The sequence below is a fragment of the Coturnix japonica genome, chromosome 15, assembly GCF_001577835.2.
Source record: "Coturnix japonica isolate 7356 chromosome 15, Coturnix japonica 2.1, whole genome shotgun sequence".
NCBI classification, from domain to species: Eukaryota; Metazoa; Chordata; class Aves; order Galliformes; family Phasianidae; genus Coturnix; species Coturnix japonica.
Window position 1 is genome coordinate 9,778,497 of NC_029530.1, and position 26,820 is coordinate 9,805,316.

General features: G+C 41.4%; 1 protein-coding gene across 6 annotated transcripts in view; it reads right to left on the reverse strand.

Moving 5' to 3' along the window:
* Positions 1-26,820, reverse strand: part of MTMR3 (myotubularin related protein 3) — a 68,233-nt gene that overhangs the window by 28,942 nt on the left and 12,471 nt on the right. For 5 of the 6 annotated variants that reach the window (XM_015877976.2, XM_015877980.2, XM_015877979.2 and 2 more), the window contains 4 exons: positions 12,572-12,649; positions 8,207-8,284; positions 7,753-7,842; positions 6,402-6,518 (listed from right to left, as the gene is read on the reverse strand). In XM_015877976.2, the coding sequence (XP_015733462.1) occupies positions 6,402-6,518; positions 7,753-7,842; positions 8,207-8,209 (210 nt within the window). In that variant the 5' untranslated portion in view covers positions 8,210-8,284; positions 12,572-12,649. Of the gene's footprint in view, positions 1-6,401; positions 6,519-7,752; positions 7,843-8,206; positions 8,285-10,425; positions 10,527-12,571; positions 12,650-26,820 lie in introns of those variants that run through there. The other variant, XM_015877977.2, reaches the window with a different exon arrangement.

Here is a 26,820-nt window from a genome sequence, read left to right on the forward strand (position 1 = left end):
TAAGAGATCCCATGAAAATAGCTGAAGTGATCAGGGAGAGGACGGCAGCACTGGTAACATATGTGAAGGCAGAAAAAGCAGCAGAAACCCACAAACTCCTCCCTCATGGAAGCATCTTTCACTCTTGTAGGTCCAAATTTAGAGATTCATAAAATGTAATTTTAGCTCTTGGTGTTGAAAACAAAATGCTAAGCAAGATGCTTCTTAGCGCACTGCTGCAGTCCACGTGCTTCTTATATGGATATATTCTACATATCTTATTTAGGGAAAACCTTTTGCCCTTGTAAATCAACACCTGTGATCAAAGCAGCTGTATTTAGAGTAATAAAGCTGAATCATTCATTTTTAAAGGTGCAGTTAAACGAACTTAGGATGTTTTAGGGCATACGTAACTTGCAGAAGCTTGATCAGGCAGAGCATGTAAGCACATGTGAGTAACTTTAAAGATGAGAAGAAACCACTCAATGAAAAGATTAGTTTTCATTAACGTTTTTGGATCCCTGAGACAGGCAAAACCACAATGTGGTCTCAAATGACAAAAGTTAGTACTCAAGTATCTCATACGGCATTTTCTGAATTCCAAACGCAGTTACAGGATTTAAGGCCAAGTGTAAAATTGTCTGAAACACTTCTTAGAGATTATATTTAACATTTTACAAGGTGACAAAAACTCTGCCACTGAGATCCTTGAATACAAAAGCTATCAGAGAAGCATCCAAATGCTCTTCTATGTCAGCAGTGGGGTATGAGCCAGCAGTTTAAGTTCTGCCTTGCAGATTACATGATGGCTTTAAACCCTGCTCTGACAGTGCCTGTCTGTGTGACTCTGGATGAACATCCTTGAAGGTCATTCCCAATCAAGGATCTGGGGTGTGGAGCCAAGACTGCTTCTACTCAGGTATCACAAAGCTTAAGTATTCCTTGATTTGAATGGAATGAGAAAAGGAAACAAAAATAGGAGGCAGAGGAAGCATGTCTCAGAGACATGAGCCAGAAGAAACCTGAGCATGAAGATGCCACTCAAGGTGAAGTCTGACTGGCCAGCCCAGCACTCAGGGTATTCAAAAGCTGCCACTTGAATGTTGGCCCATGCTTTCAGTCTCATTACTGTTTTGGTGATAGTTTAAAGTAAATTACATGACAAGCAACATCAACAGGCACCTTCTCAGCCAAGTCTCCTCTTTATTTGCCATCATTAAGGTAAAATTGACTGCAGAACCACCCAGCTCTGGTAGAACAAGCGAGTAGTTACAACTGGTACACTGAAGATGCAGATGGGCTTAAATACCAATTTAAAGAACTACTCAAATGCATTACAGACAAGCAGATTAGATGTACTTTTGTTACTACAGTCAGCGTTATTTTTATCAGCAATTTCTCCCACTTGTGTCTAGCTTGCAAGGCAGGTAAAACTGATCAATATGTTTAATAAGGGACTGGACCAAAACCCTCCAAGTCTTCCTTCCTGACCAGACAGTCTCATGTACATCAATAATTGATTTAAAACTACCATCAGCTTACGTGGCACCAAAACAGAAAGATACCCTTCCCCTACTACATGATTTGAGACCTAGAAAACATCCTTTGTAAGTCAGTTGTTCCTTTACCTGTTATTATTATTGTTCTTTTTCAAGGTCTCTTCTATTGCACTCCCTCCAGCACCCATCTTGCTCCCACTTCCCATCAGCCTTGTTCTAGCTCTTCTACCTGCACTCTAATGACATACTAACTGTTCTTCCATTTCTGCATTATTTCTGATTTCCCATCTTACAAAGCTGTCTTTGTTCTACTCCGTTTCAACCTGCCCTCTGCATTCTTTATTCTCCTTGCAGTCTACACATGGCTCCCCATCTATTTCTATCTAATTTAGGATAACCTTCATATCAGCCTTTTATCTTTCCAGTCATAAAAATCTACGCTCAGTCTCCTTCCTGTCAATTACCCTCAACACCCAGTAATAAACTCTAACATTACCCACCTTCACCCTTCCCTCCCATGGATACTCTTCCATTTCTACTTTTCAGGCTGAAGCACACAACAAGGCAGACACCCCATGCAGTTAGTTTGCTCCTCCAAGAGCACTCAGTTTTATACGCAGGCACTTCAGCACACACTGCCATCTATCCAAAGGAAGCAGCGAGGCAGCAATTTTCACTTTTATACAAAGAAACATGCATTGATATCTAAGACCAGCCATATTATGTGATAGAGAGCACTACAGCACTATGCTATTGCAGTATGTTTCTCGACCATCTCTTCTTGAAATCAATCGATCCCATTTTAAACAGAAACATCTTACAACTCAACCTCTTTCTTTCTGGGAGTAATCTTTAATTTTTGTTTACTGGAGCAGTCACCTCATAGCAGTACAAGATATATTTAGAGGAATATACCTCCCCAGTTAGAAAAAGAAAGTGATGTTCACACTGCCAGGACAACCCATCTCCTGGCTCAGTCCTTGACCATGATGCCAAGTCGTATGCACTGGATTGCGTCCAGGCTCTTTTAAGACAGATCCCTGAAGGCTGAATACGCTGTTCTCTACCCTGCACACCACTTGGCCTCAGACTCTCCTGGATACCACGTGCAACTCAGGGGCCATGAGCTGTAATTAGTACTTTCTTGTTTTCCTGCTTCTGAGCCTGAAGTAATGTTAGGGTTATGTTACATATTGGTTACTTTACGTAGTATGAGGTCAAAGCCACGTGCTCTATGTCCTGAAACACAGACAATTACAGCACATGGAGGTACGGCTGCTGCAAGATCAGCTCAGAAGGCTTTAGAGGACTCTCATAGGTGAGGGAGTTCAAATCATTCCAGCTGTGATATTGCTCGCGGAGCCTGCAAGGAGCACCCAAGTCAAATTTTGCTTTTAACTACACCTACGTTACATTTCAGACTTGCCTTACGGGTAATCATTCAGCCCCTTTCTTTGCCTTCAGGACCAACACAGTCCGAGGACCTGGGACCGACATAAGGACTAAGCTGTTGCTCAACACAGACGCAACACAACCATAATGTTCATGTAAAAATGGCAAGAAACCAAACAAATCATTTTTCCATTAAAGGCCAAGGGGAAGCTCACACAAAAACTCATTTGACCCCAGGACTGAAAACCTCCATCTTGCTAGTATGGCTTTTTTCTTCTCCTGCATCCAAAATCCACCATTTGAAAGAGGCCACATTCAAATCCACGGTTCCATAAACTACACTAATATTTTAATTCCCCCATAAATGCAATGAGCTTACAATGAGAAAAAACAAGCAGACAAATTTCCAGCTGCAAAGTTTGAAATTTTCTTAAGGAAAGCCAATCAATAGAGATCAGCCTGGGAACCAAACCCCTCATGTGCACTGAGATATCACTGTTGTGTCTGCATTTTTATCCTGTGGATAAATACAAGTCAATGCTCTTTAATGCTGTAATCCCTTCAATTTATGCATGGTCTAAGGGATCTTTTGTTTTTGCCTTTAAAACACCGTGTTCCTATTACTGCTCAGATCTAGGAAATTATCCATGGAAAGGACTTACGCATACAATTCTTTTCGGCAGTGCTGCAAGGTGAGCATTATCAACATCTAATTGTATTTATTTCCAAGCACAGGCGCAGCAAGTGATCTAGCAACATTGTGCTACTTACTGAGGTTTCACAAGCATCGTTTGGACAGCCAGTCTATTGAATTGTAAACAAAAAAAGAACAGTGAGGTACAAAAACAATGAGTGGGAATCCGTTTTTAACTGGATTCCATTTCCTTCATGCAGTTTTGCATTCCCTGGAGGATCGTTTCTCGAGCTACCACAAAGAACATCCCTTCTACTTCAGGAGGAGATGCCTGCATGGAACAGCTGCATGTTCAGGCACTGGAACTCATTCATTTTAACAGCACCATAATACAGATACTCACTAAGAATCCTCACTCATACCCACAAATGCTTCTCTCTGCTGAGGTGGGAAGGCTGACAGTAAGCCTGAACTTAGGATATCAATTCTGATGAAAATCATTGAAAGAAGGAAAAACAAACATAAGCAAACATCTTTTTTCCCCTAAAAGGTCTTTCTACAGCAGTTTACTGAAGAGTTCTAGAGATATAAATCCATTACTAAAATCAAGATGAACACAATCAAAATCACTCAGTGAAAAATTCCTTTAGAATACGACCATTTGATCAACAGTATCTTCCATCCTTACAGGTGTTCCAAACCCTATCTGCCTTTGGCTCCAGCACTACAGAATCCAGTCAGTTATTAGTGATGGCCGCACAGTATTAGCAAAGAATAAACTGTATTCTACTCTTCAGCCTACAGTATCTAATTGAATCTGTCTGGTTAATGATGACATCCAAGGAAGGACTAACAACCTTGGAGATATCTAATGGACTAAGAGCACATAAAAGTCAGTGAAGCAAAATTAACATGGTAATATTTATACCATTTTATGTACTTCTTCCTAACTTCAAATAATACTTTACTGAAGAAAACATCGATTTTTGTTATTGCTCATAAATATTTAATTGGCTATTCTTCAAAATTATATTCCAATTATCCTAAGGACTGATACATCAGTACACGCATTAGTGCCTCCCCTAATAAAGTAACTCAGTCATTTCCTGGCATTCCTAAGGACAAACTCCCAGTTGCGAGGGCTCCTCTTGTTTCTCAGGTCTCAGCTACTTCCTTTTAAACATTCAGTCCTTTCCTCTGCCACAACATTCAGACTCTGAATCAAATAACAAACAAATCTAACACTAAATACTACAGTAATAGAGAAAACTGAGCCTTAGAATTCACGTTTTTAATCACAAAGGAGTCCTACAAAACACTTTCCTCATAACGCATCTCCCTTGTGTTGCCAATAGTTCAGTGGGAAGCATCTGGTTGGACTGCAGCTGAGCCATCAGCACGTAGCTGAACCTTGGCTACCATTCCCAATCACAGACTGAGTCCCACATTATTTTCCAGGACTACAGAATAACAAATGGAAAGTAAAGTTATTCTATCTTCGTGCATGCATACACACAAACTATATTCCTTGTTCAGTCTGCAATGAAAGAGCCCTTAGATTTTCAGTTTAATTTTTGCCTTCAGAAACGTTCTGCCAGCATGCTGAATAACTGCCATGTTGAGAAATAATACCTTTGTTTGCTGGAATAAAACACACACATCAAGAATTTTAGGTGCTGTATGCAGGCGTTCACTAGCCCAGCAGATACACCTTTCATTCTGTGTTAACAGCTCATGAACTAAAAGGGCGCTTAATGTGATTAATAACTGAGAGGAACACACAAGCCTAAAGAAGAGAGCCACATGATTAAAGCCAATGCAAAACAGTGAAGATTTAAACAATTAGTAAACAAAAACTTTTTTACAGAATGAGTCATTTGGCTCCAGCACAAAACAACAAAAGAACAATTCAAATTAAAATTGACATGGCATCCAAAGTTCTGTCAGTTACCTTGTGCACAAGAGATCTCAATGATGTTCCATAGCACTAGGATGCACATGACTCAGTATAAGTACATAACAGGCATCTGCCTCCTCTGCTGCCCTTGCTTTTGTCAGCTTTAGAACAACACGCATCAGTTTTGGTGTTCCACACTTAACTCTTTGTAATTCAACATTGACACCTGACATCCATTCCCCACTAGCCAGGGCCAGAAACTGTCTAGAACTAAGGAGACTGGTGAAAACCCCATTGTGATGGGAGGGGGAAATGTGCTCATGTTGTTTGAGCCTATCTTGCTGGTTGTTTGCAGAAACACTTCCATGCCATGTATAATGTCCCAGTGAATTCTACATAGATTACCAATCGTGTTACAACCTGAAAGACAGGAATATGTCAGCATCACACTACTGTAAGGGACTATACAATGCTCACTGAATTCATTTTCACATAACATCTACTTCTGTGATCCTGAGTAGCTAGGATATGTAACAGTTCTTCAGAATGAATGTACAGGAATCTGCACATAAGGTAAAATTCACAAATATCTCAGGTCACTGATACTATTCACACTGTTCAACTTCAGGCATCAAACTTTAGAAGCTACTGCAAGCAAGCTAAGAACATGGCTTAGATTCTGCAAACAGCCCTCTGGAGAACCCTGTGTTTCTCTACCAACTGCATACAGAGCTTAGGCAGCACATAGGGCTGACAGCCACCCATACAGAGAAGAGAAAGCTGATGTGAGTTATAAAGCAGCATTTTCAGAGGTGCTGAGCAATCTTTTGAATTCCAAGTACACCTTTCTACTGTGTTAAAAACTTGATTTGAACACAATAAAGAGATTTTTCATTACCTCAAACCTTAAAAGGGAAGCTGACTGCACTTTCATCTAATTCTCTTATTTAGATTGAGTTCAAAATACCTGCATTTCTGTAGTACCACGAATAACACTTACGTTCACAACAGACTCCTTGAATTTGATGTGCAGTCTGTAATTAGAAAGGGCAATGATGGCATCCTCAGCTCGTCCTACGTACTCCGTACTCTCACCATGAAGTTCAATGAATGGGACCTTCAGAACAGCAAGAGAAGTCTTTTAGAAAGCACTTATCAAAACACATCCCTCCCCTGAGCATCCACTCAAACACACAATAACAACAGTGCAAAATGAAACACTGCTGAGAACCCAGCCTAGCTATTACTAAAATAAGGCCTTTGTTTTAAACAATTCCTCACTTTCTCATAGCTTGCCTAAGTAGCATGCACTCAGTCAGTAAAAAGACTGCATTTTTATGTAAAAATTGGCAAGCAGTCCAACATTGTGATTTACGCTCTTGCTCCTTAATAGAAAGTGACATTTCCATCTTGTTATTAAATTCATCCTAAATTAGGCAAAACATAAATCATGCATAACCATCTATGCTGCAGTCCCCAGCGTTCACTGAGCATTTCAGACTGGAAGCTTGATTGCTACACAGTGTAAGGCCATCAATCAAACCATAATTTTGACTCTTATTTTCCATTGCTAATAGGAAAATGCATGAAATGCTGCTGCTTTTTAAGATGGAAAGAAACTATACCTGCAACTTTATGCTGCACATAAAAATTGCAATTGTTTAACTAAAAACAAGGTTTAAGCAGAGTTTAGCTCAGTTGGGTGAAAGGTGTGTAAATGCCCAAGTTGAAACTAACCTGGTTTTACATCAACTATAAGCAATTAAAAATATTTTCTATGACAGTGAAACACAGTACCTCCCCAGTTAGCAGAAGGACGTCTATACGGTTAAATCATCTGAATTAAACTGATTCCAACTGAAGTTCAGAAAAATCAAAAACCAAACTAAAAAAAAAACCTACTCTGTGCTACATAAGACTCCTGGCTTCTCTGTAACTGAAAACAATGGCAGAATCCAAGCAGCAGTGTGAGGTGCTTTTGCTATTTGTTTGTTTAGGTTTTACTTTTGTTGGGGCAGTGCAGGCATTTGAACATAAAGAGCTTTCAACTATGAAATAAAAACTTTCCTAACACTGATAAAAAGGAATTATTATTATTCTCAGTGCGGGAAAAAGAACTTGAAATTCCAGCATGGCTCTGTAGCTGTACTTTTCAGGTACTGAGGAAGCTTCTGCAACATAATGCATGAGCTCTCTGTTCTACCCAACAGCACCTGAGCATTTGCACAGAAAGTGTTTCTCCTATTACTGTGCTGATTCACAGAAGAAAATTGTCCAGGAGAGGCCAACAAACACACAGCTCAATAAGCAACGCTGTGATCCTCACGGGCAAGGAGAAACATGGTGATTACCTGAAGGTTCTCATCCTCTCGGATCAGCTGCTTCCTGGGAAAAATCTGATTAGCTTGGATGCATTCAAGGCTGTGCTGAGTCTCTTCATCCTGAAAAACAAAGTTTTACAGTTAACCTCAGCACTGTCGCTTAATGTCCTCCCCACCACGTGGCAGGCTACCAACAACCAACAAAAGGCCAAAGACAATAGATTCTTCACAGAACACAGATTTCAGTAACTTACTGAAGTTGCTACACTTTCAAAGACAGGCACACATACAACTAAATATATTAGAAACAGATTTCCTTCCTGCAGCCTTGTATGAGTATTAAGGGGGGAAAAAAGCATTAGCTTAGCCTAGTCTAACAGTATACTTCAGATTCAACAATCCCACATGTAAGTATTAATTTTCCAGTGCTTTTTTAGATTTTAGCCCATAGAGGCTCTTGACAGAATGGAATGCATTTGCTTACCATGACAAGCCCTGGATAGGAGGAGAAATCCTCGTCTTCACTCACAATACTTCGAGGTTCGTCTTCACTTATTAAAATCTGAAAAACAAGAGAAGTGTAACAAATTAATTTTGCTTTAGCAAAAGAAAACAAATGGATTTGTAATGCTGAGAATTCAGCTATTAGAGAACCAGAAGCATACAGTAATTAGGAAAAGATGAAATCCATATCAACTGACTCTCCTGAGATACAAAATTGCTTCAAAACTTGTCTGTCTCCTTTCGTTCATACTGAAAAAAAAAAATTACCTTTGAGTGTGTTGCTGGAAACATAGCAGCAGTAGTTACAGCTCTTTATTTATACCATTTAAAGTAAAACATGTTTCTGTCCAGATCACCCTTTTCTCCCAAGCCACTTGCAGATGGAGATCCACAAATAAATAGGTTATAAAACACCAGGAATCACTGTGATCATTCACAATATCACAGAATTTCATGTGATATCCAACACAGGTTGTGAGATTCTCCTTACGCAATTTTGCTTCAATGATGGCATGCAAATTAGAATCCATATATGGGTTCTTTTATAGATAGAATTCCTTGTTTCACAATTATGACTTACTTTCTACATTCAAAGATATATCAAAAAAGACATTTCCTTCCACATTCCCTTCCAAAAGCTCCAACTCCCCATGTCCTTGATGCTTTGCCCTCCCCACTATCCAACAATCCCTCCATCTCTTAAAACCTGTAGACTTCCTGAAGATGTTGAAGAGCAGACAGCCTTGAAGGTAACGCCATTGACCTTACTAGAAACCCGGTGATTACAGGACTTACTATTTGGATTTTAAGATCTGTTTTAATCTATTAAGTTTTTTAATTTACATCAGCATTTGTCTGGTTTGTTTGATTGCTTGTATAAAGAATTAATACAAGTATTTTAAAGTTTTGGCTGTTTATATCAAATAGAAGATTAAAAAGTTCAACGTATCAGCAAGTTCAGTCTGTTCTCAGTTCATATGTCACCCCGCTTCTAAATATATTTGCAGTTACTGGTGCAGTAGTTGACATAAAACCACTTTGCACCCATCAGCTCACCAACATGACAGCCCTGCAGGAAGTGCTAACTACACCCTGCACACTGTGCAGAACATTTGCAAAGAGAGAAGAAGCAGCAGATACGTATATCATGAAATTAAAACACCCCACTGCATAAATAAAAAAACAACTCAGATGGATGGAAGATGTGTGTGTCCTCAAAGCCTGCACGTCCCCAGAGCAGCCTAAGAACTAACCTACAGAGGCTCACACATACGTTCTTAATCCCACACTTAGAATTCCACGGCGTGCAGAAGTTGTTTCTGAGCTGGAAACAGGGCTATGGCATGGTGTTAAGCTGGGAGTATCTACTCCATCAGCCATTACTTCCACTCTGGTAAATCTCTAAACAAAAACTCAGCAAACCTCTCAGAGATGGAAAAAACTGGAATTCATGAGTTTCTCATTCTGAATACTTCCATCATTATTGTATTGCTCCAGGTACTAACAAGCAAACCTGACGGAGTCCTGATGGGAGACCATTCTGCATCATACTAGCAGACAGTGAAACTCCCTGGACATTCTCTACAGTACGGGGGAAATAAAGTAGTGGTATTATGGGGAAATTTCAAAAGTGAACATATTCTAAAATAAGATATATGAAGATATATAATATATTAAATAGAGAGAATACTTAATAAAAATATACTGTATACAACACAGTAAAAAGAATTATTCACTGCACTGCAAAACTACGTTTAACTTGGACTTAAAAATCCCAAGCTTTTCACAGCTAATATGGACCACAAAATTCCAGCTCCTGTATTCAAAACAAGCACTTGTGTTCAGTTCCAACGTGACGTGGTACTTTACGTGTGTTATGCTTTGCTAAGCTTATCTCCCCAGAAAACTTCTACCCGTGACTTGAAGATAGCACGAAAGGAGGAGCTGAGCCACTCCTCCAGCCACATCTGGTTTCACCTTTGAGCCTCCGGTTCTCGCTATGAGTTTTTCACATCATATGATTCACCACTGTCCTTGAGCTCCAAGCTGTCAGAAATGAGCCTCCTGTTCCTTCAGACTTAAGTGATGGTGGCTAAGTCACAGGCACGTATCGCATTAACTTTAGTTTTCTTGATATAATGAAGACTAACGATTTAAAAGAAGATGGGTTTAGAGCTAAGATTTAAACATATCACCTACCCATCCTTAAAATAATAAGCTCACGCATTCAGCTGTCAGCTCTACAGCCTGCTGGAAGAGTAATGAAGACCTCTCCAGAACAGCAGCCATTGTGAAGTCATTAAAAACCCCCATTTCCAGATGGATCCATCCAGACAACGGAGGTACAACTTCAAGAAAGCTTTAAGCACTATTAATAAAGCTTCTGATTATAACAAAGTAGAATTCCAGGGAATTCCTGCAAGTACAATTAGCAAAGGAATATGAATCTAATTAAAAAGATGAACTTGATTACAAATATAAGGTATACCAAGTATCACTGATGAAAAGGTTTAACATACTAGACACTGATGTAAACCAAGATTTGATACTATTATTCTGGATGTTAACTGTATAACCATGTAGGTGTTAAGGGTGGCTTAGAGAAAGAACTCCTTCATACAGCTGTAACCCTGAGGTCCACCATGAACAGGCAGGGACTATTCCAATCACAGCAGAACAAGTTCCTTATTCTAATCGCTGCACTCAGCTGCAAAGCAGCTTCTATTTGCAGTGCTCTGGTTTTACATGTGTATGAGAATCAGACCTTTTTAGGTGAATTTTGGGAGAGTGGTGTGGAAAAAAAAATGTTGGTTTCAGTTTTAATCAGGATTATCAGAAATAAACTGTGATGCTGCCAAGATAAATGGTACAAGGACTTATAAAAGTGTTTGTAAGATGAACACAGGCTGCACATTCACGCGGCTTCGAAGTGTTAGTGCAAAGCTTCAGCAACCAGAGTGCTGTATGTACAAGAACTGCTGACAAAACCAGCATGAAATACTGACTTGTTAGAATGGATTTCACTGATTGGATGGAAACTGAGTATACCAAATGAAATAATAGCTTTCCCATCACGTCAGCAAGCCAATCCCAGTGCTTCCTGATCTCATGATCATGGGACCAAGCAAAAGGGAAAGGAAGCATTTCCCAGAAATGAAATGGAAACGCTCAAATCCATCTCAGATAATAACTAACCATGAAAACAACTTCATTAAAGGCACCTTTGGATTCAAGGCTTCCACTTATACATAGGATCACATACAAATGTTAGATAGTTTACAAACAGTGCTGTGAGATTTGTTTTTATTGTCAGATACAACCATTTAAAGACCACAGCCAAAGAAGTTTATGATGTTATCAACGTATGTAGTGCTGCTCTCAGGACCGGAGAGTCACATCACAACAAACAGAGGTCACTCCAGTTAGTTCTCCATCCTTGTGCTCCTCTTTGAAGAATAAATGATTGGTAAATGGTGCAACCCTCTGGTTATTCAACCAGAATGGGAACATCTTTATTACCTTTATTAATCTTATTATTAAGATGCGCCTCTGGTCTAAATGATACAAATGATTAGCATTAGCAATAATCACGTGTTTACCAGCAATTCGAAACAAAAAATGAAAGAAAGATCATTGAAATCAACATGTATTTAAATATAGTTTGACTTACATACTATAGAAAGGAAAACTAGAAAAAAAATTAGTACCAAAACAATTAACTTTCTTCCCTGTGTGTCACTTTCCAGATACTGGACTCCACTTATCTCCCTATAAAGGAAATTGAGTTGTCCTTCAGTCTCAAACCATGGCTATTTACTCTGTGTCACAGCTGTCCTCCTACAGTTCCAGACTGAAAATGCAAAGGTTTTGACAAAGAGGCATTAGAAAACTGGAGGATGAAATGCTCAATAATGTGATCTGGTTTTGGCAAAAGATGCCTCTGTTACAGAGTGGAAACCTTCCTTCCTTTTCACAGGAGGAGGAAGGAAATTATCTGAGATAAGGGTAAATGCTTACCTTGCCATATTTCAACCCCCGACAGCAGGACTTCAGCTCTTTCTTGGCACTGCACACAGAAGTAACTGAGTAGCTCTGTAAAGTACTTACTGGTGCAGTAACCAATAACATGGATGTTTACACATCATTCAGGTAAAGATAGGACAAAGAATCATATTTGAAGATATTCAGTAGAACTAGAGGAGTTCTTATTATTTCCTTTAATTACACATTGCAAATACCTACTCAGCAAAGCATATATATGCTTATCCAGCATCTCATAAACTGTTTTCACTCAGAGAGTAACCAGTAACAGCCAACAGGTAGCCTGCCAATACGATCAACTTACCAGAGAAGGGATAATAAAACAGTCCTCTTTGTCCCAGGCAGTTTCAGACGTTACTCTTCCAATACTTCACATTGGCAACTGCAAATAAAAAGATGGTACTTTGACACAGAAACCTTCAATTGAAACAGCAGCTCATACAAGAAACTTAGCAGCAGTACTAGTAGCAAAACACCACCACAAACAAATCACATGGAAACACGAGCTATTAAAGAAGCGCTTTTCTAGGAGGTCCAATCATTTTTGTAAAGATTATTGAAAGTGATTTAATTTCACACTGTTAATGTCCCTTCACCCCAAAGATTGTGGTTACTGCCCAGCTACCTGTGGGCAATACTGCAAAACACCAAGGTGATCAGTAATGCTCATGTAATAGCAGTCATTACAAGAAGCCCCGTGATTTACAACATTCCTCATGCTGTAAGAACAGTTACTTCTTAAAAAATAAATAAATTTAAGCAATAACTAATAAATATACATTTATCCAAAAAAAAAAGTATTAAATATCTAATATGCTTTGGTCGCATGCAGTCACTTTGCAGGTAACCACACCTCCCCCACCACATCCACATGACTGCTCACAGCTCCACACACACATTCTGACCCTAGAATCAAAGCTCAGACAAAGACCAGCCATTCCTAATGCATGTGAACAACCAAAGCAATGAAAGCCCGTTCCCCATAACCAGCTGTGAAGAACTACAGCTCATCAGGAACAGCAATTTCATGCTATAACCTCTACAAGCATTGCTTGGCTGCCTGCAAAAGGTGTCAACTCCTGTAGCTCACCACCAGCAACTGAAATTGCATTTCCAACAGCTTGGTGGCCTGCTAATTAACCACAGCTCAGGAAACACAAAGGACACAGTCTTACTTTCAGCTATCAGGCTGAACCTGCAACAAGTTCAACCTTACAACTGCTGGGCTGTACAAAGTCACCTTTGTCAGGAATACTCAGCAAGTTCTTTAAGCACAAAAAGCTATGGAGGCAAACCATGCAACTCATGAATGTCTCTTTAGAGAGTCTTTTCTGGCCATGTCCGAGCTTTTAAATAGGCAAGACATTTAGAGCAGCAGGATGTGGATGTATTTTGTATACTTTAGGTCCAAGAAAAAAACTTCACCAAATCTGCAACACACTTTTTATTGAATTTAATGAGGTTTGCAAGAAACCACTCGGTCTCAAGAGTTTTGTAGAGAAGCTTAGAAACAGGAGGAACTGTTCCAATGTAAGTGTTAATAATTCCACCTAATTTGTGCCAGCATTCAGAAGGCACTCGGTGACGTGCTCATTAGCATTCCTCTTGCAAGGCTGCTAGGCACAGATAAGGACCTCTAATGTTATCGCTTCCTAAGCCAAATGCTCATGCCAAAATGTAAAGGGAAAAGAAAGGGGCTGGAGGAAGAAATGTTACTATGAGGTTACTACCAGCTCAAAAACACTGCAGGGAGGAACAACCCCAAGCACTGGGGTGTAACTGCTTAATTAACACAAAGCCAATCTAAGTTGGCTACCCCCAAAAAAGGGCAATCCAATCCCACAGTATGGCTGATCCACAACGGAATGCAAAGTCTGCAAGACGGAAAAGGGAAGAGAGAGCTACTTCCTTCAGTAAATCCCACAGAGCCTAATGTGTCTAGTAAGGGAGGAGTCACCTCATCTTTCTTCTTAGACTGCCACACGTGCTCATAGCTGGCTCATTTGTTTGGGATTTGTTAAACACAGGTACAGGGGGTACATAAGGATACATACACTGAAAATCAGAGTTAGTGAAGTCACTATGAAGCTCTGGAGCTTAAGGTGACCTGAACTGCAGCACCTGTGCTTCTACTGTCAACCATCCTCCCAGGACCCTGCCTGCTCTGTTGGCCGTTTCAGATCTTGGCCATTATACAAACCAAATGGGTGATGTGTACATTGACACAGCTCTTTTTGCTTTTCCTCTTGGATGATTCTACACAGAAGCAGAGGAGGGAGCTGAAATATCAATCACACAGTAACAGGGAGAAACAAGTAACATGCAAAAGGTGAAATGCCCTAAACAGTGGAATAGGGCAACAAAACAGTGGCAAGTGGTTGCAAAAAAACCCTTTTAATCTATGTTTATTAAAATAGGACAGCTGTCACTTTAGTTTCCTCACTGAAAGGAAGCATCCAGCAGGAACAGAAAAGGTATGAACTCACAGGGATCATGAGATGACAATTCTGAAGGTACCCCCCCCCCCCACTGCTCTGCTGAAACACCGCAGTTCTGCTTTGGCAGTGCAATGTCACAACCATCATATGATGTAAGTGTGGCTTCTGCTAGAAGTTCTCCATTTGTTTAACGTTCTGTGCTCTGTTCCCACCAAGCCTAGTTCCACACTGCCTCCATTTCCTCTTGCACCACAACACACCCCCCAGGTTGTTGCTTTTGATCGTTTTCTGCTTAGCTTTAGCTTGCATTTTGTCTACATGTTGTTCTTAATCTCTTCCCTTATATATTCTTCCCAGTGTAACTTAGCATTTTTCCCCCCTCTTTATTTAATCCTGTTCTTAGTAGTATTTTGCTCCTATTCCTTAACACATCCTCAGCCACCTGCCTCTGGGGTGATGCAGACACATCCATGCTGGGAGGAAATAAGTCAAAAGCTAACCAAAGAGTCACGAATAGTAGCTCCATTGCAAGTGATGGAGCTGAGAACAGCGAGTGCACAAGGCTGAGAGCAGCCAGCAGGAGTTTCCACTGGAAAGGGCAGAACAGCACAAGGGAATAGGAGGAACAGTTTGTTCTCACACTCCCCCATTTTTCCCTACTAACATCCTCCACGTCCTTTTGACATGAGTCAATTCTCTCACTCTTCTTAATTCCTTTCTAAAACAACAGTAGCAAACAAGTAGAACAGGCAGGTTGTTATTCAGAGCCCCAAGGGTTCCACTCACCCTTTCAGAAAACCTGTTCATCTTTTTCCCCTCCTCTCACAGCATTTTTCTTTCCCTTAGCCCTTTCTGTCACCCATATGATGACAGAGGAAGCTTCAGTTCCAGGAGCAGCATTACACAACACCTAGCAGGGCATCCTCACACGCTGCATTACCCTGAGTCAATGCAACACCAGAGATTGAGAAAGAACGCAAAAAGAAAATGGTGGAAGTTGGATGAATTAAGCCAGTTTGACCTGAAGACTCCTTTAGTTTCACGTCACTCATTAGATCTTGTCCCACTGAACTCCTTTCAGGACACGCTACATGGAATTGCAGCTATTAGTTTGTATACATACACACAAACCTCACTTTCACCACACTTGCCTTGGCACACAGCTTGCAGAACCTCTTTAACAAAAGATCACTTGATACTTTTGTCATAAGACAACTTTATTTAAATACCAAACACCAGCAATGAATAAACATTTATTTCTAAAAGCATTAAGTAGGTTAAAGTTATTACAAGGTGTCCGTAACAGGAAGCTCTGTTCCCAGGGATGCAGCCAGAAGCTGGCAGGTCACCAGGAGGCTCCTCTGCCATCAGCACCTACAAGCAGGCCTCTGTTTTACTGCACCTTCAACAATTCAATTACAGACTCGAGTCTTAATCCCCTAATTCCTAAATTGCGCCAGATAGGCTGCTCTGTCTGGAAGAGCGTTTGGGTGAGATACACACACACCTCTACTGCCATCGAGGAAGAGAAGGCCATTGAAGAGGTGCAGGGTTGGATGGCTTTCGCTGGACTACTTCACACTAGTGTGGGAAGAAGCTGGTAATGACAAGTGGCCTAAACATCAACTCTTTGGAAAACCATGGTAACTTTTTATTTTCCAGTATGATAAGTTTGTCTTTTTAAAGAAAAACTAAGTCAAGTTGCCTGCAACATGCTGAGCCATCAGAAAGGGAACTGCTCCCACAGGCCTCCTCAGAGCATTCCTTTCCTTACCTTCACAAATGGACATTCCATATTCCCCATGACTTGCTCCAGAAACAATCCAGAAAGGAATCCATCGGACAGAATGACATGGTCCAAAGAACCACCAGGTTCAGCACCACTGCTCTATGATGGTTTATGAGGCCAGACCAGATGCTGGTTCGAAGCACAGCCCACACTAACTACATGACATTAACTATCTGTAGGCTCTAAGGCAGCTGAAGAATCACTTCAAATCCTGCAGAAGTGACATTTCCTTCACAGAACAAGTCCTCTAACTCATCTCTTAAGCTGCTATTTACACATTGTTTGAAGCATTAAATACATTCTTAAATTGTGGAGTTTGTGGTTCAAATACAGTCAGAGGACTCTGTGTCCATTAGAGCCCTATAACACACAGCTCAACTGAGCCAGCAGGAACTGAAGCTGCCTTTAGGTGTCACACACTGCAGTGACATCTGACAGCTCCAAATGCAGAGCTGGGCTCTCCAAGCTGGCCCAGGAAGGGCAGACATGTTTGACTACAGCATTAGCACTGTTTATCTATAGTGTAAAACCAGGAAGTTAATTCAATATAAGAAAAGCATGAGTTCAAGTAATTCTCCTTAGTATCTGCAAAACAAGCCTGGTAATGTAACAGAACCAAGTAATCCTATTTGAAGAGTTGACATAAGTAGACAGCCAAGTTTAAAGAGACACCCCTTTGTGAGGGCTGACCACCTGAATTCCCACTTCAGGTGTTATTCCAAGATCAGGTTAGCTTTCCTAGGACCACAGAGAGCTGTATTCCAGAACACAGTCCAAATACTTGTTTGGGTAACAGCCGCAAGACTCACTCTTCAACCAGTCCCTTAATGTGTAAATACGGTACAGAAAAAGCCAAGTTATGAAGAGATAAAACCACATATGCTGGAATATAAGGCCAGAAAAAGTTGAGAAAGCAAACATGAGCAGCCTGAGTGACTGTAAGGACCTTCCCAGCAGCTACTGGACCAACAGCAAGTCTGTGTTTAAAGGCAGCCGTGATTTACCAGAACAGGTTTCTCTTTTCCTTACATTTCAGCTGCTGACCCTTTCCCCATTAGAACAAACACCTCACTGCAGCAATCCATTTTCAGTTTCAACTTCTCTGAACTTTCAGTGTTCTGTTAATAGCCGAGCTCCGTGCAGAGGGAAGCCTTGCACTAGCACTGCCCTTCAGCTGGGCACTAAGGGAAGAACTTCATCTCCCTGTGTGTACTAAGAGTTGCACAGAGCTCAGATGCCTTCCCTAATTAAGGAGGTTCCCTATATTTAGATCATAAGGGACAAACAAACTGGTTTGGCTAATCTACCAGCATGCTGCCTCTAGAAGCCCTGCTCAGAGTCGTTTCTTTGGCTGGTTGGTTCAGTTCACTGAAGCTACAAGAAAACAAAAAAGAAGAGTAAACACCTCTTATCATTGAACAGCTTTAACATCCTCCAAGTGTTCAAACAGCTTATTCCATCTTTTTCCACTCATGGAAAGCCAGTTAGAGCCAGAAGCAGGAGGTATATCTGGCTGAACGCTGCTTCTCCTCTGCAAGTTGCACTGAAGACTCAGAAGAAATGGAAAGCAGAGGGAGTCAGCCTCCAAAGGGGTAATACAAACACATGCAGATGAACACAGAGCTACAGCAAGGAGCTCTGACAGCCAAGGCTGTATCTCTGCCTAAGACAAACCAAATACCAAGGATTTAATGAGCGTTTGTACTTCTGAGTGGGGAGGCACGAGGTAAAACTAGTCCTGCATCTCTCCAGATACAGACTGGAAGCAAGGTTTGACGTGCTTCAGTTCCTACAGCTAGCTTCCAAGGTTAGTTACATTCACTGAGCCTAGTATTTGAGTACGACAGCCAGTGGGCTGGGTAGTTTTGTCAAATCAAATCTTATACCTCCAAAGGCACAACAGCAGCGTTTTAGAACAGATTTGCTTTTCTTCTTCTGGTTCCAGTAACCTCCAGCTACTGAATGGAGGCAGTATGCTCAAACCTGGGCACACCAGAACACTAAATAGTTACGCTCTGTGTAGTTGTGTTCAGACCAGCCAGGGAGGCTGGGCTCAATCATGACACCCTATGAATCTTCTCTTCATATCACAGCTTCCATAGCCCGGGAGGTCTGCAAGCTCAGTGCACGCTGTGCTTAAGGGATGCTCAGAGCCAAGGAAAAATTGACTTGGATTCACAAAACATGCTTATTCTACAAAGCTAAACAGCATGAAACCAAACACATCCAGGCATTTCAGAGAGGCAATGAAGGACATAAGGCAGACGTATCAAAACTCTGTGCTTCAGTTAGAGCTGAAGTTCTACCACAGAATGTGGTTTGCACATCCCCAGCCCATGCTTACCAGCCAGACACTCACTCTCCCCCCACTCCATGTGTAAAGTTAAAAACCCAGTGATCTCAATGTTCATGTTTCCTTCAGAAACCAGTTATTTGCCTCATTTAATAAAAGCTCAGGTGTTGCTGCCCCTTTGGAAGCAGCATTTCCATCGTGACATCAACCAACATAAATGGCTTTATCTACATAACAAAGACTTAAGTCTGGCTTTCCTACCTACCTGCTCAGGTCAGCACCCAGTTCCATACAGTTGATGAGGTTTTTAGCAGAGAAAGTACAACTCGAGTATCACATATTTCACTAAGGACCCTCTAAAAGAGGTATGGCAGACTGGTACCACAGGTTATGTGTCAGTATACAGATACTCCTACAGCAGTTCAACACAGTAGAAGCACTCCAACAGCAACCTTTACTCCTGCTCTGTTATAGGAATACTGTTATAGGTATACACAGCCACTTACTCCCCAGGGAACTCTGAAGGGAATATCCAGAGCACACTTCCAAAACTCAACTCGGTATGGATTCATCCAAGCCAAACAAACGCTGGCTTCTCACTTGTTTTCCCTACAGAAACTCATTCTTCCTGGCAGATACACTGAACTCGGAAAAGGAAGAACGTTAACAATAACAAGGCATTTTTAAGTGTTTTATCCTTAAAAGAACATTCACTCCTTCCTAAAGAGACTCCAAGTAAATGTAGTTAAATGAGAAAGGCTTGGTTGTAATTAAGAGAAACCATCAATTTAAGAAAACAAGAAGCTTGGGCTCTTTAGCCTGAACACAACACATCCTCATCTTTAGCATTACAGAAGTCCAACAGGTCTGCAACTAATGCAGCAGGTAAGATCATTTTTAAAATCTGAGATAAAGCCATATTTAAGCAAGGTGTACATCAGCAACTTCACTTACACACTTTGTTTTGTATCTGAATCTTTCAGCCAGCAAGGTTTAACCTTCTTATAAGGAAATAAAGACTCACAGCACATTATCTTCAAGTTGTATTTCACAGAGACATGCAAGAACATGTGCATATTAGTCCATAAACTTGCTCAAGCATGAATATAGTCCAATTGATGCATGTATGACACCTGAATTCTTGCCTTGGTCTTGTCTGCCAAACAGACGCAGGGTTTCAATGAAATTCACCCAAGCAATGCTTTGTAGCAAGTTCTTATTCTTGAGTTTAAAATATCCTCTGGCAGGTGACTTTGTACAAAAGTAAGGCAGCATTTGTTCCTACTGAACACACACATCAGCCCTAAACCTACAAGGATAAAATACTCAGGTTGTCTTAATGTAGATTAAGAAGTGAATCAGAAGAGTAGGCACAAAATACATGAGGAACAACGAGGAGTTTAGTACCTGGGTTTGGAGATGCAGTTTATTGCTCTGTTCCCAATGGAAATACATAACAAAAAACTGCTGTCAGCCAACAACTTATTTCATGTCACACACAAGCAGGTAACATACAAACAATACTGAAAGAACCCAATCTGCTCAAGCAATCAAGGATCTCCTTAAGACCTTGTCAACTGTTGAAGTGCAAACCAAAGGACAAGTTTCCTTCTTTCCCAAAACCACCAATGAAAGCTGCCTGCTGTGAAGATCACCATTAGGCTCAAGAAAACTTAAAGAAATGGTTCCTTCTGAAGGACTCAGACACAACACCTGAGGTCTGTGCTGCCTGTAGTCACTGGACAAAGATTCAGCATTCAATTACAACAACACACTTAATTCTGCCTCTTTAAGCAGAAAGAGCAATGGCACACCAGGCCATCAATTAGTCCAAGCAGAGGCTTGGACACAGGTCCAATTAGATCAGGTGGATCAGCCTTGTCCATCCATGGATTCCTAACAGTCAACCTGTTCCGTCAAGGTTCAAACCTTAAGAAAATTATGTGAGGTAAAATACTGCGAGACACCTTCACACTGAGCAGAGAGAGGGAAAAAAGCAGAGCAGAGCATGGTTCAGAATACTCAAAGCCTACCTCACCATCAAGAGCGTTTCAACACTGCACAGGTGGTATAATACACAAATCTAGATGTGAAATCAAATTCTACAAGCAAGGTGTGCATTGGTGGCAGATTTTTTGGTCTAGGCTGTTACAGGCCGTCAAATAAAACGGGTCCATACTTTAATTCTGCCACTCCCAGCTGACACCCTCATTATATTTAGTGCTGGTGCAGCCCCATCTTAAATACCACGTGCACCTCTGGTCTCCACAACACACCAAAAACAAAGAAGGATGTTAAGGTCCTTGAAAGCATCCAAAGGAAGCAGCAATGCTGGTAACGGGGTTGGGAGGCAGGTCCTGCAAGGAGGGGCTGAGGGCACCTGGGCTGTCCAGTTAAGAGAAGCAATCTCATTGCTCCCTGCTGTGTCCTGAGGAGGGGAAATAAGAGGCACCATGCTGTGCTTCTGCTGCCCATGGCAGGACACGTGAGAATGGCACAGTGCTGCCAGGGGAGGGTCAGAGTGTGCATTGGGAAACACTTCTTTACTGTGAGAGTGGTCAGTGATGGGACAGGTTTCCTAGGGAAGTAGTTGGTGCCCAGTACCTGTCAGGGATCAAGAGGTATTTGGACAATACCCTCATTAAAACGTGTAGGTTTTGGTTAGTCCTGAGGTTATCAAGCAGTCGAACTCTTTCTTTGCATACCCCTTCCAACTGAAGTATTCTAATGCTAATTAATGACATGGCAGATATTTCACCACCCATACACAATGGAAATCAGCTTGCTGTAATTCCATCTTAAAATGCCTATATATAAAGAGCACCGTCAAGGATTGCAGGTTAGGAAATACAAACACAGTGATGCCTGTAAAGCATTAGCTCAGCTTTATGAATGATGCTCAGTTCCCTTCTTCAACTTTCTTTCCCATACACTCCCTCCTCTTCTTAGAGGGAGAACATCCTCTGAACACACACCTTTATTATCTTCATTTTACCAACCCTTGCAGTCAGTGAAGCACTACAAATAAAAATCAGTCACTCCTACACAGCTCACTTCATAGCATCTCCTCAGGTACTTAGAACATGATGAGCATCACGGAGCTTTACATTTCCACACTGGCCCTCATGCTTAAGCAGTATTAATGTATCCAAAAGGTTGAAAACCAAGCACAGGAAGAGTTCAAGGCACCAGAAAGACCTTGTTTTGGTTTGGTTCCTCAAATACTTGAGGCTTATATAGTATTTTGCTTCATATCTAGTGAATACAACCCCCACTAGCTGAGGGTTGGAGCTGCAGAAATGAGCAGCCTGGATATCTATACAACTCCAGGCAGCTTTAAGAGCTCCCAGTAACTTCTACCCAGCAGGGTAAGGAAACAACCACATCTCCAGGCAGGCAGCCACCCACCCACCATACCACCACCTTGCTGCTCTTAGCTGAAGCTGCTACTCCCTCATCCAATGCTTCTAGAAACAACAATGTAAGACACTGTTGGGCTGCCCAACTAATCTACCAGCATGCTGCCTCTAGAAGCCCTGCTCAGTGTCCTTTCTTTGGCTGGTTGGTTCAGTTCACTGAAGCTACAAGAAAACAAAAAAGAAGAGTAAACACCTCTTATCATTGAACAGCTTTAACATCCTCCAAGTGTTCAAACAGCTTATTCCATCTTTTTCCTGGATTCGGACACCCAAGACAACTGCAGCCTCCCCTCAGAAATCTGTTATTACCTGTGTGGATAAACCAATGACAATGCACTCAGAGCAAGATTGAACGAGCATTTGAATACTCCAATCAGCACAGCTTAACCTGATTACATTCATTTATTGGTTCAATTGTACAATTCAGATACACCTCCTTTGGAGAGATGAACTCCTTGGCAAGCCGTCAGAATTGCACAGTGCTCACGCTCAGTATGGCAACTTGAATAACAGCCACAACCCTTCATTAGGAAGTTCAGGTCATCAAGAACCCACATCAAAGCCAAGATGAGTCACAGCCAGCCCTCACAGACCCCTTTAAAACATACAGCACTAAACCTAGGGATAGAGTTGTCTGCCTTCTCTTTTTTAACTTAATAGTAATGAAAACCCCGTAGCAAAGTAGGTCATTATTCTTTCCTTTAAAGTTCCTTTGCAGAGTACTATTCAGCAGGTGTTTAAACAGCCAAAACAAGCATGCATGCAGGGGAAGACATGACACTAACAATTAAGAGATATTCCAATTCTACATGCTCAGCACACAAATACTACAAGACCAGCCAGCTTTTAACAGGCACCTCCACAAGCAGTTCTGTACAGGTCACCACGCTGCTTTCCACGTGCTTTCACTGCTGCAGGTCTCCCAGTTTATTTGTTGGTCTCCATTAACTGCCCTGAAGCACTTCCATGCTGGGCTGAACATCACCTCTCCATGAAGCCACTCAGCAAGCTGCAGCCTCCACACCATGGAAGAACTTCACCCAGCTTTGTGCATTAGCTAACTCTCAAATATCTTTAAATACAGGTTACCTCCTTTAAGTCAAAACCACTTAGTATGAAAGTAAGTGTAATACGCCACATACCACCTGCTTCAATGAGACATCGCTGCCATGCATAAGCTTGGTCTGCCATAGCTTTAACTCTTGCTTATCTTAACAAAAGAATGTCAGAAGTCTTATGCAAGTTCACCTCTAGCATGCTTGCTATCCTCTTAGGAGCCACTAAATGAAACGTGAGTTAATGAATAACACAGTAGGAATTATTTCATTATCCTCATGGTGAAAGAGAGCCATCTATTTCTTGGATATGATGTCAGACTTGAGAATCAGCCAGTGAGAGACTTACTCATGCTTCCACTGCTCAATCACCTGCTATGCCAGCAGTATTCATAGTGAGAGGCCTGCAGACTGCACTGACAGTTCAAGCAAGGTTGCCAGAGCATGAAGCAAAGCTACTCTGAAAGCAGCCTTAGGAAGAATTCAAGCAGCAAGACACAGAGGAACTGAAGCCTGCTATTCTGCCTCCACAGAACAGGGAAAAAAGCAGGGGGGAGGTTTTAACAGCGTGCCAACATAAGTTTAATGTATAGGTCTTACACCGGTATGGAAATGCAGTAGTAATAGCACACTGGCTCTTCACATTTTCTTCTTCCCTTATCTCCAGTTTTCTGGAGCTTTAACTCTTCCCTACTCCAAGCTGCCACCTTGTACTCAAGTCTACTGCACTGTCAAAGACTCACAACACTTAAAGGCAGCTCTGAAGCAAGGGACAAACCCTCCATCCACTGGCAATTCAGTCTTTGGACACTTCCAGGTAAGTGCTAGTCAAAGCTCTTCCAGGTCAACCAGGCATTTTAAGACTGTATTTAAAAACACATTTTACTGATTTCCTAACAAAAAGTAATTAAAAAAGTATCAACCCTCACTGAGATCAGGCAGATATGCCAGCCAGCATCCTTCAGATAGTCTGACTCCTGGAATACAAGACCCTTTCTTCCCAGAACATCAGTGCATTTCCTTGAAGTTAAGCAGTTAGGAGCAAGCTTAGAGACAGGAGCAGATATCTGAGCAGTCAGTCAGACCAACCCATTACAGAAACCCGCAGGTATACTCACCTCTAACACCGTGACTAATGAGGAATAAGGCAATATAGAAAAAAGCTGGGGAAATCTAATAAAAAGAAAAGTCGGAGAGCCTGGGAAACCAGAACCAGAAAATGGACTTGTAATGCAGTGGAAACAACCAAAGCATCCTCCTGACATGGTATGTCCAATGAAAGCACCCAAAGCAAGCTCTGCAAGCAGTTTTCCTGAACAGACTGCAGAAACCAAGATGCATTTTCATTTGAACTAGTCAGACTTCCCCTTAACCTGCAGCTTGCAGTCACTTCCAAAGAGCCACACATTACTGATCTTGTATAATGCTTTAAAAGCAAAAGAATAATTGTCCCATGTACTCCAAGCCACGCTGAAAGAAACACTACCTTCACATCCAGCATATGCTGCTCTGTCATTCTCACATGCATGCATATGTAAGATGTATTCATAACCAGGAATCAAGTTCTGGCATCACAATTACTCTGTCAAGAATGCAGGGCTGAAGTATATTTAGAATGGTTCTGTTAACACGATAGCTAGCTACCATAATGATCTTAAAGGTATCCAAGAACTCACTAAAACTACTATTGTTCTATAACCTATTCTGCAGTAATTGCTCAAAATACAAGCATTTCAGATATGACCATTCCACAGCAGCACCTCTGAAAGAATGTATATATATCAACAGAATGTACTATCAAAAGTTGGCTCTGGGGCAGGTTTCTACTACAGCAGAAATCCCTGAGCTGGTAGGGATCAGCATCACCAAACAGCATCTCTCTGAGTCAGGAGCACCTGTGTGTGGGTCTGTCTTACAGTAATCACCTGACACAGGCACTTACTGTCATGCAGAAGCAGCCTTGAGATGCTTACCTCAGTCAGTGCCCATACACCCATCAGCTGAGCAGCAGAGCATACAGCTATGCTTCAGCCTGCAGGGCTGGAAACAGGCTCCTGAAGGTAAGCACACAACATAGAGTGAGGTAAGAAACAGGTCTGATGTAGTGTGCAGTTTAAGAAAGTAATGAAACAGAACTGATGCCCTAAATTGGGACAATGGAATCCTTAACAATTCCAACTTGTAAGCATGTGATTAAACTTAAAGCAGGAGCACTGTACGTTCTCCAGTGAGTCAGCTGTTCTTATATACAAGAATCAGCTGAGCTGCCAAAGCTCTTCAGAACTTCAGCGGCAATCACTTAAGTTGACATGCTAAGAAAACTGCCCAAACCATCTGCAGTCAAGAGATTCACCTTTACTAGAATCATCCTTAGTGCCACACTCATATTAGCTGTATGCAGAAACCGCACTGGAGACCATAAATCAGATTCTTCTCACCTAAAGCAAGATGCTTGTATCTGACCTGCCTCCTTTCCAGAAGGCCCACATCCCATCATTCAGTGATTAGCTCTTCTCTACATTGTACACCCTCTGCAAGAGAAAGGCATGTGCTTGACTGCATCTGATTCAGATGGAAGACAGCAACATCCCAGTGTTCTTAACTCCCCACTTTCCAGCCTAAAACATATCTAGGTAATTACTATAAGGAAGCAAACAAAATCATCCAGACTGTCTGGGGAAGCATCAGCAATTAAAAACCTTAAGTGGACACCACATTCTTTGGTGTTCAAATGCTTGAAGGAGTAGCTCAGCTGTTCCCTGTATTAACATAACAAGTAGCTGTTATCCTCAGTAGTCATAAGGTCACAGCAATTCTCTCCACACCTATCAAGCTTTTAGTGTGCACTACCCAGCTGGTTGAAAGTCAGTTACAAAGATCTCCCATCACCACTCCCATTTTCTCCAAGCTTAAAGATAAAAATCAAGTATTACACGATTGGAATTTTCATTATCAGGAAGTCTGCAATAATGTTGATTGGGTTGGTTTGTCCTTCCATTATGATTGCTCAGTTTAATGCCTTAACAATCATTACTGCTTAACTAAGGTAAACACAAACAGGCTGAAAAGCTCAAAGCAAACAGTAGGAAAACCAAGCTCAATTACTTTAGGCTGAATATGTTATGATCACCTACAAGGGTCACGGAAATTCTCACAGGGTCCAAATACACTTCAGAAGTTTCATGTCCTGATGCTTCGAGCTTCCAAAAACTGTGAAAAAAGTTACACAGCAAAGTAAAGATTCAGACTTGTTGGTGCCTCCAACAGCTGGGACTGCAATGGGGAAGCAGTGTTTACAGTAACATAAAAAGGAAGAACTAAAACCTGGATGCAGCATCTCCAGGATACTGTGTCAGACCTGTATCATTCAGAAAGCACCAGTAAGCACACATGACTCTCTGGAGAGTTCACCAAAACTGACCAGATGCTGTTTCTATGGAGCTTCACTACAGCTCAGCTGGAGTTGCATGACCTGCAAAGCAGCCCCCTATTGCTTGGTATCCACCAAGAAATACCTCCAGTCCCACTGTTCACCCCTCATCCGACCAAGGAAAAGGCT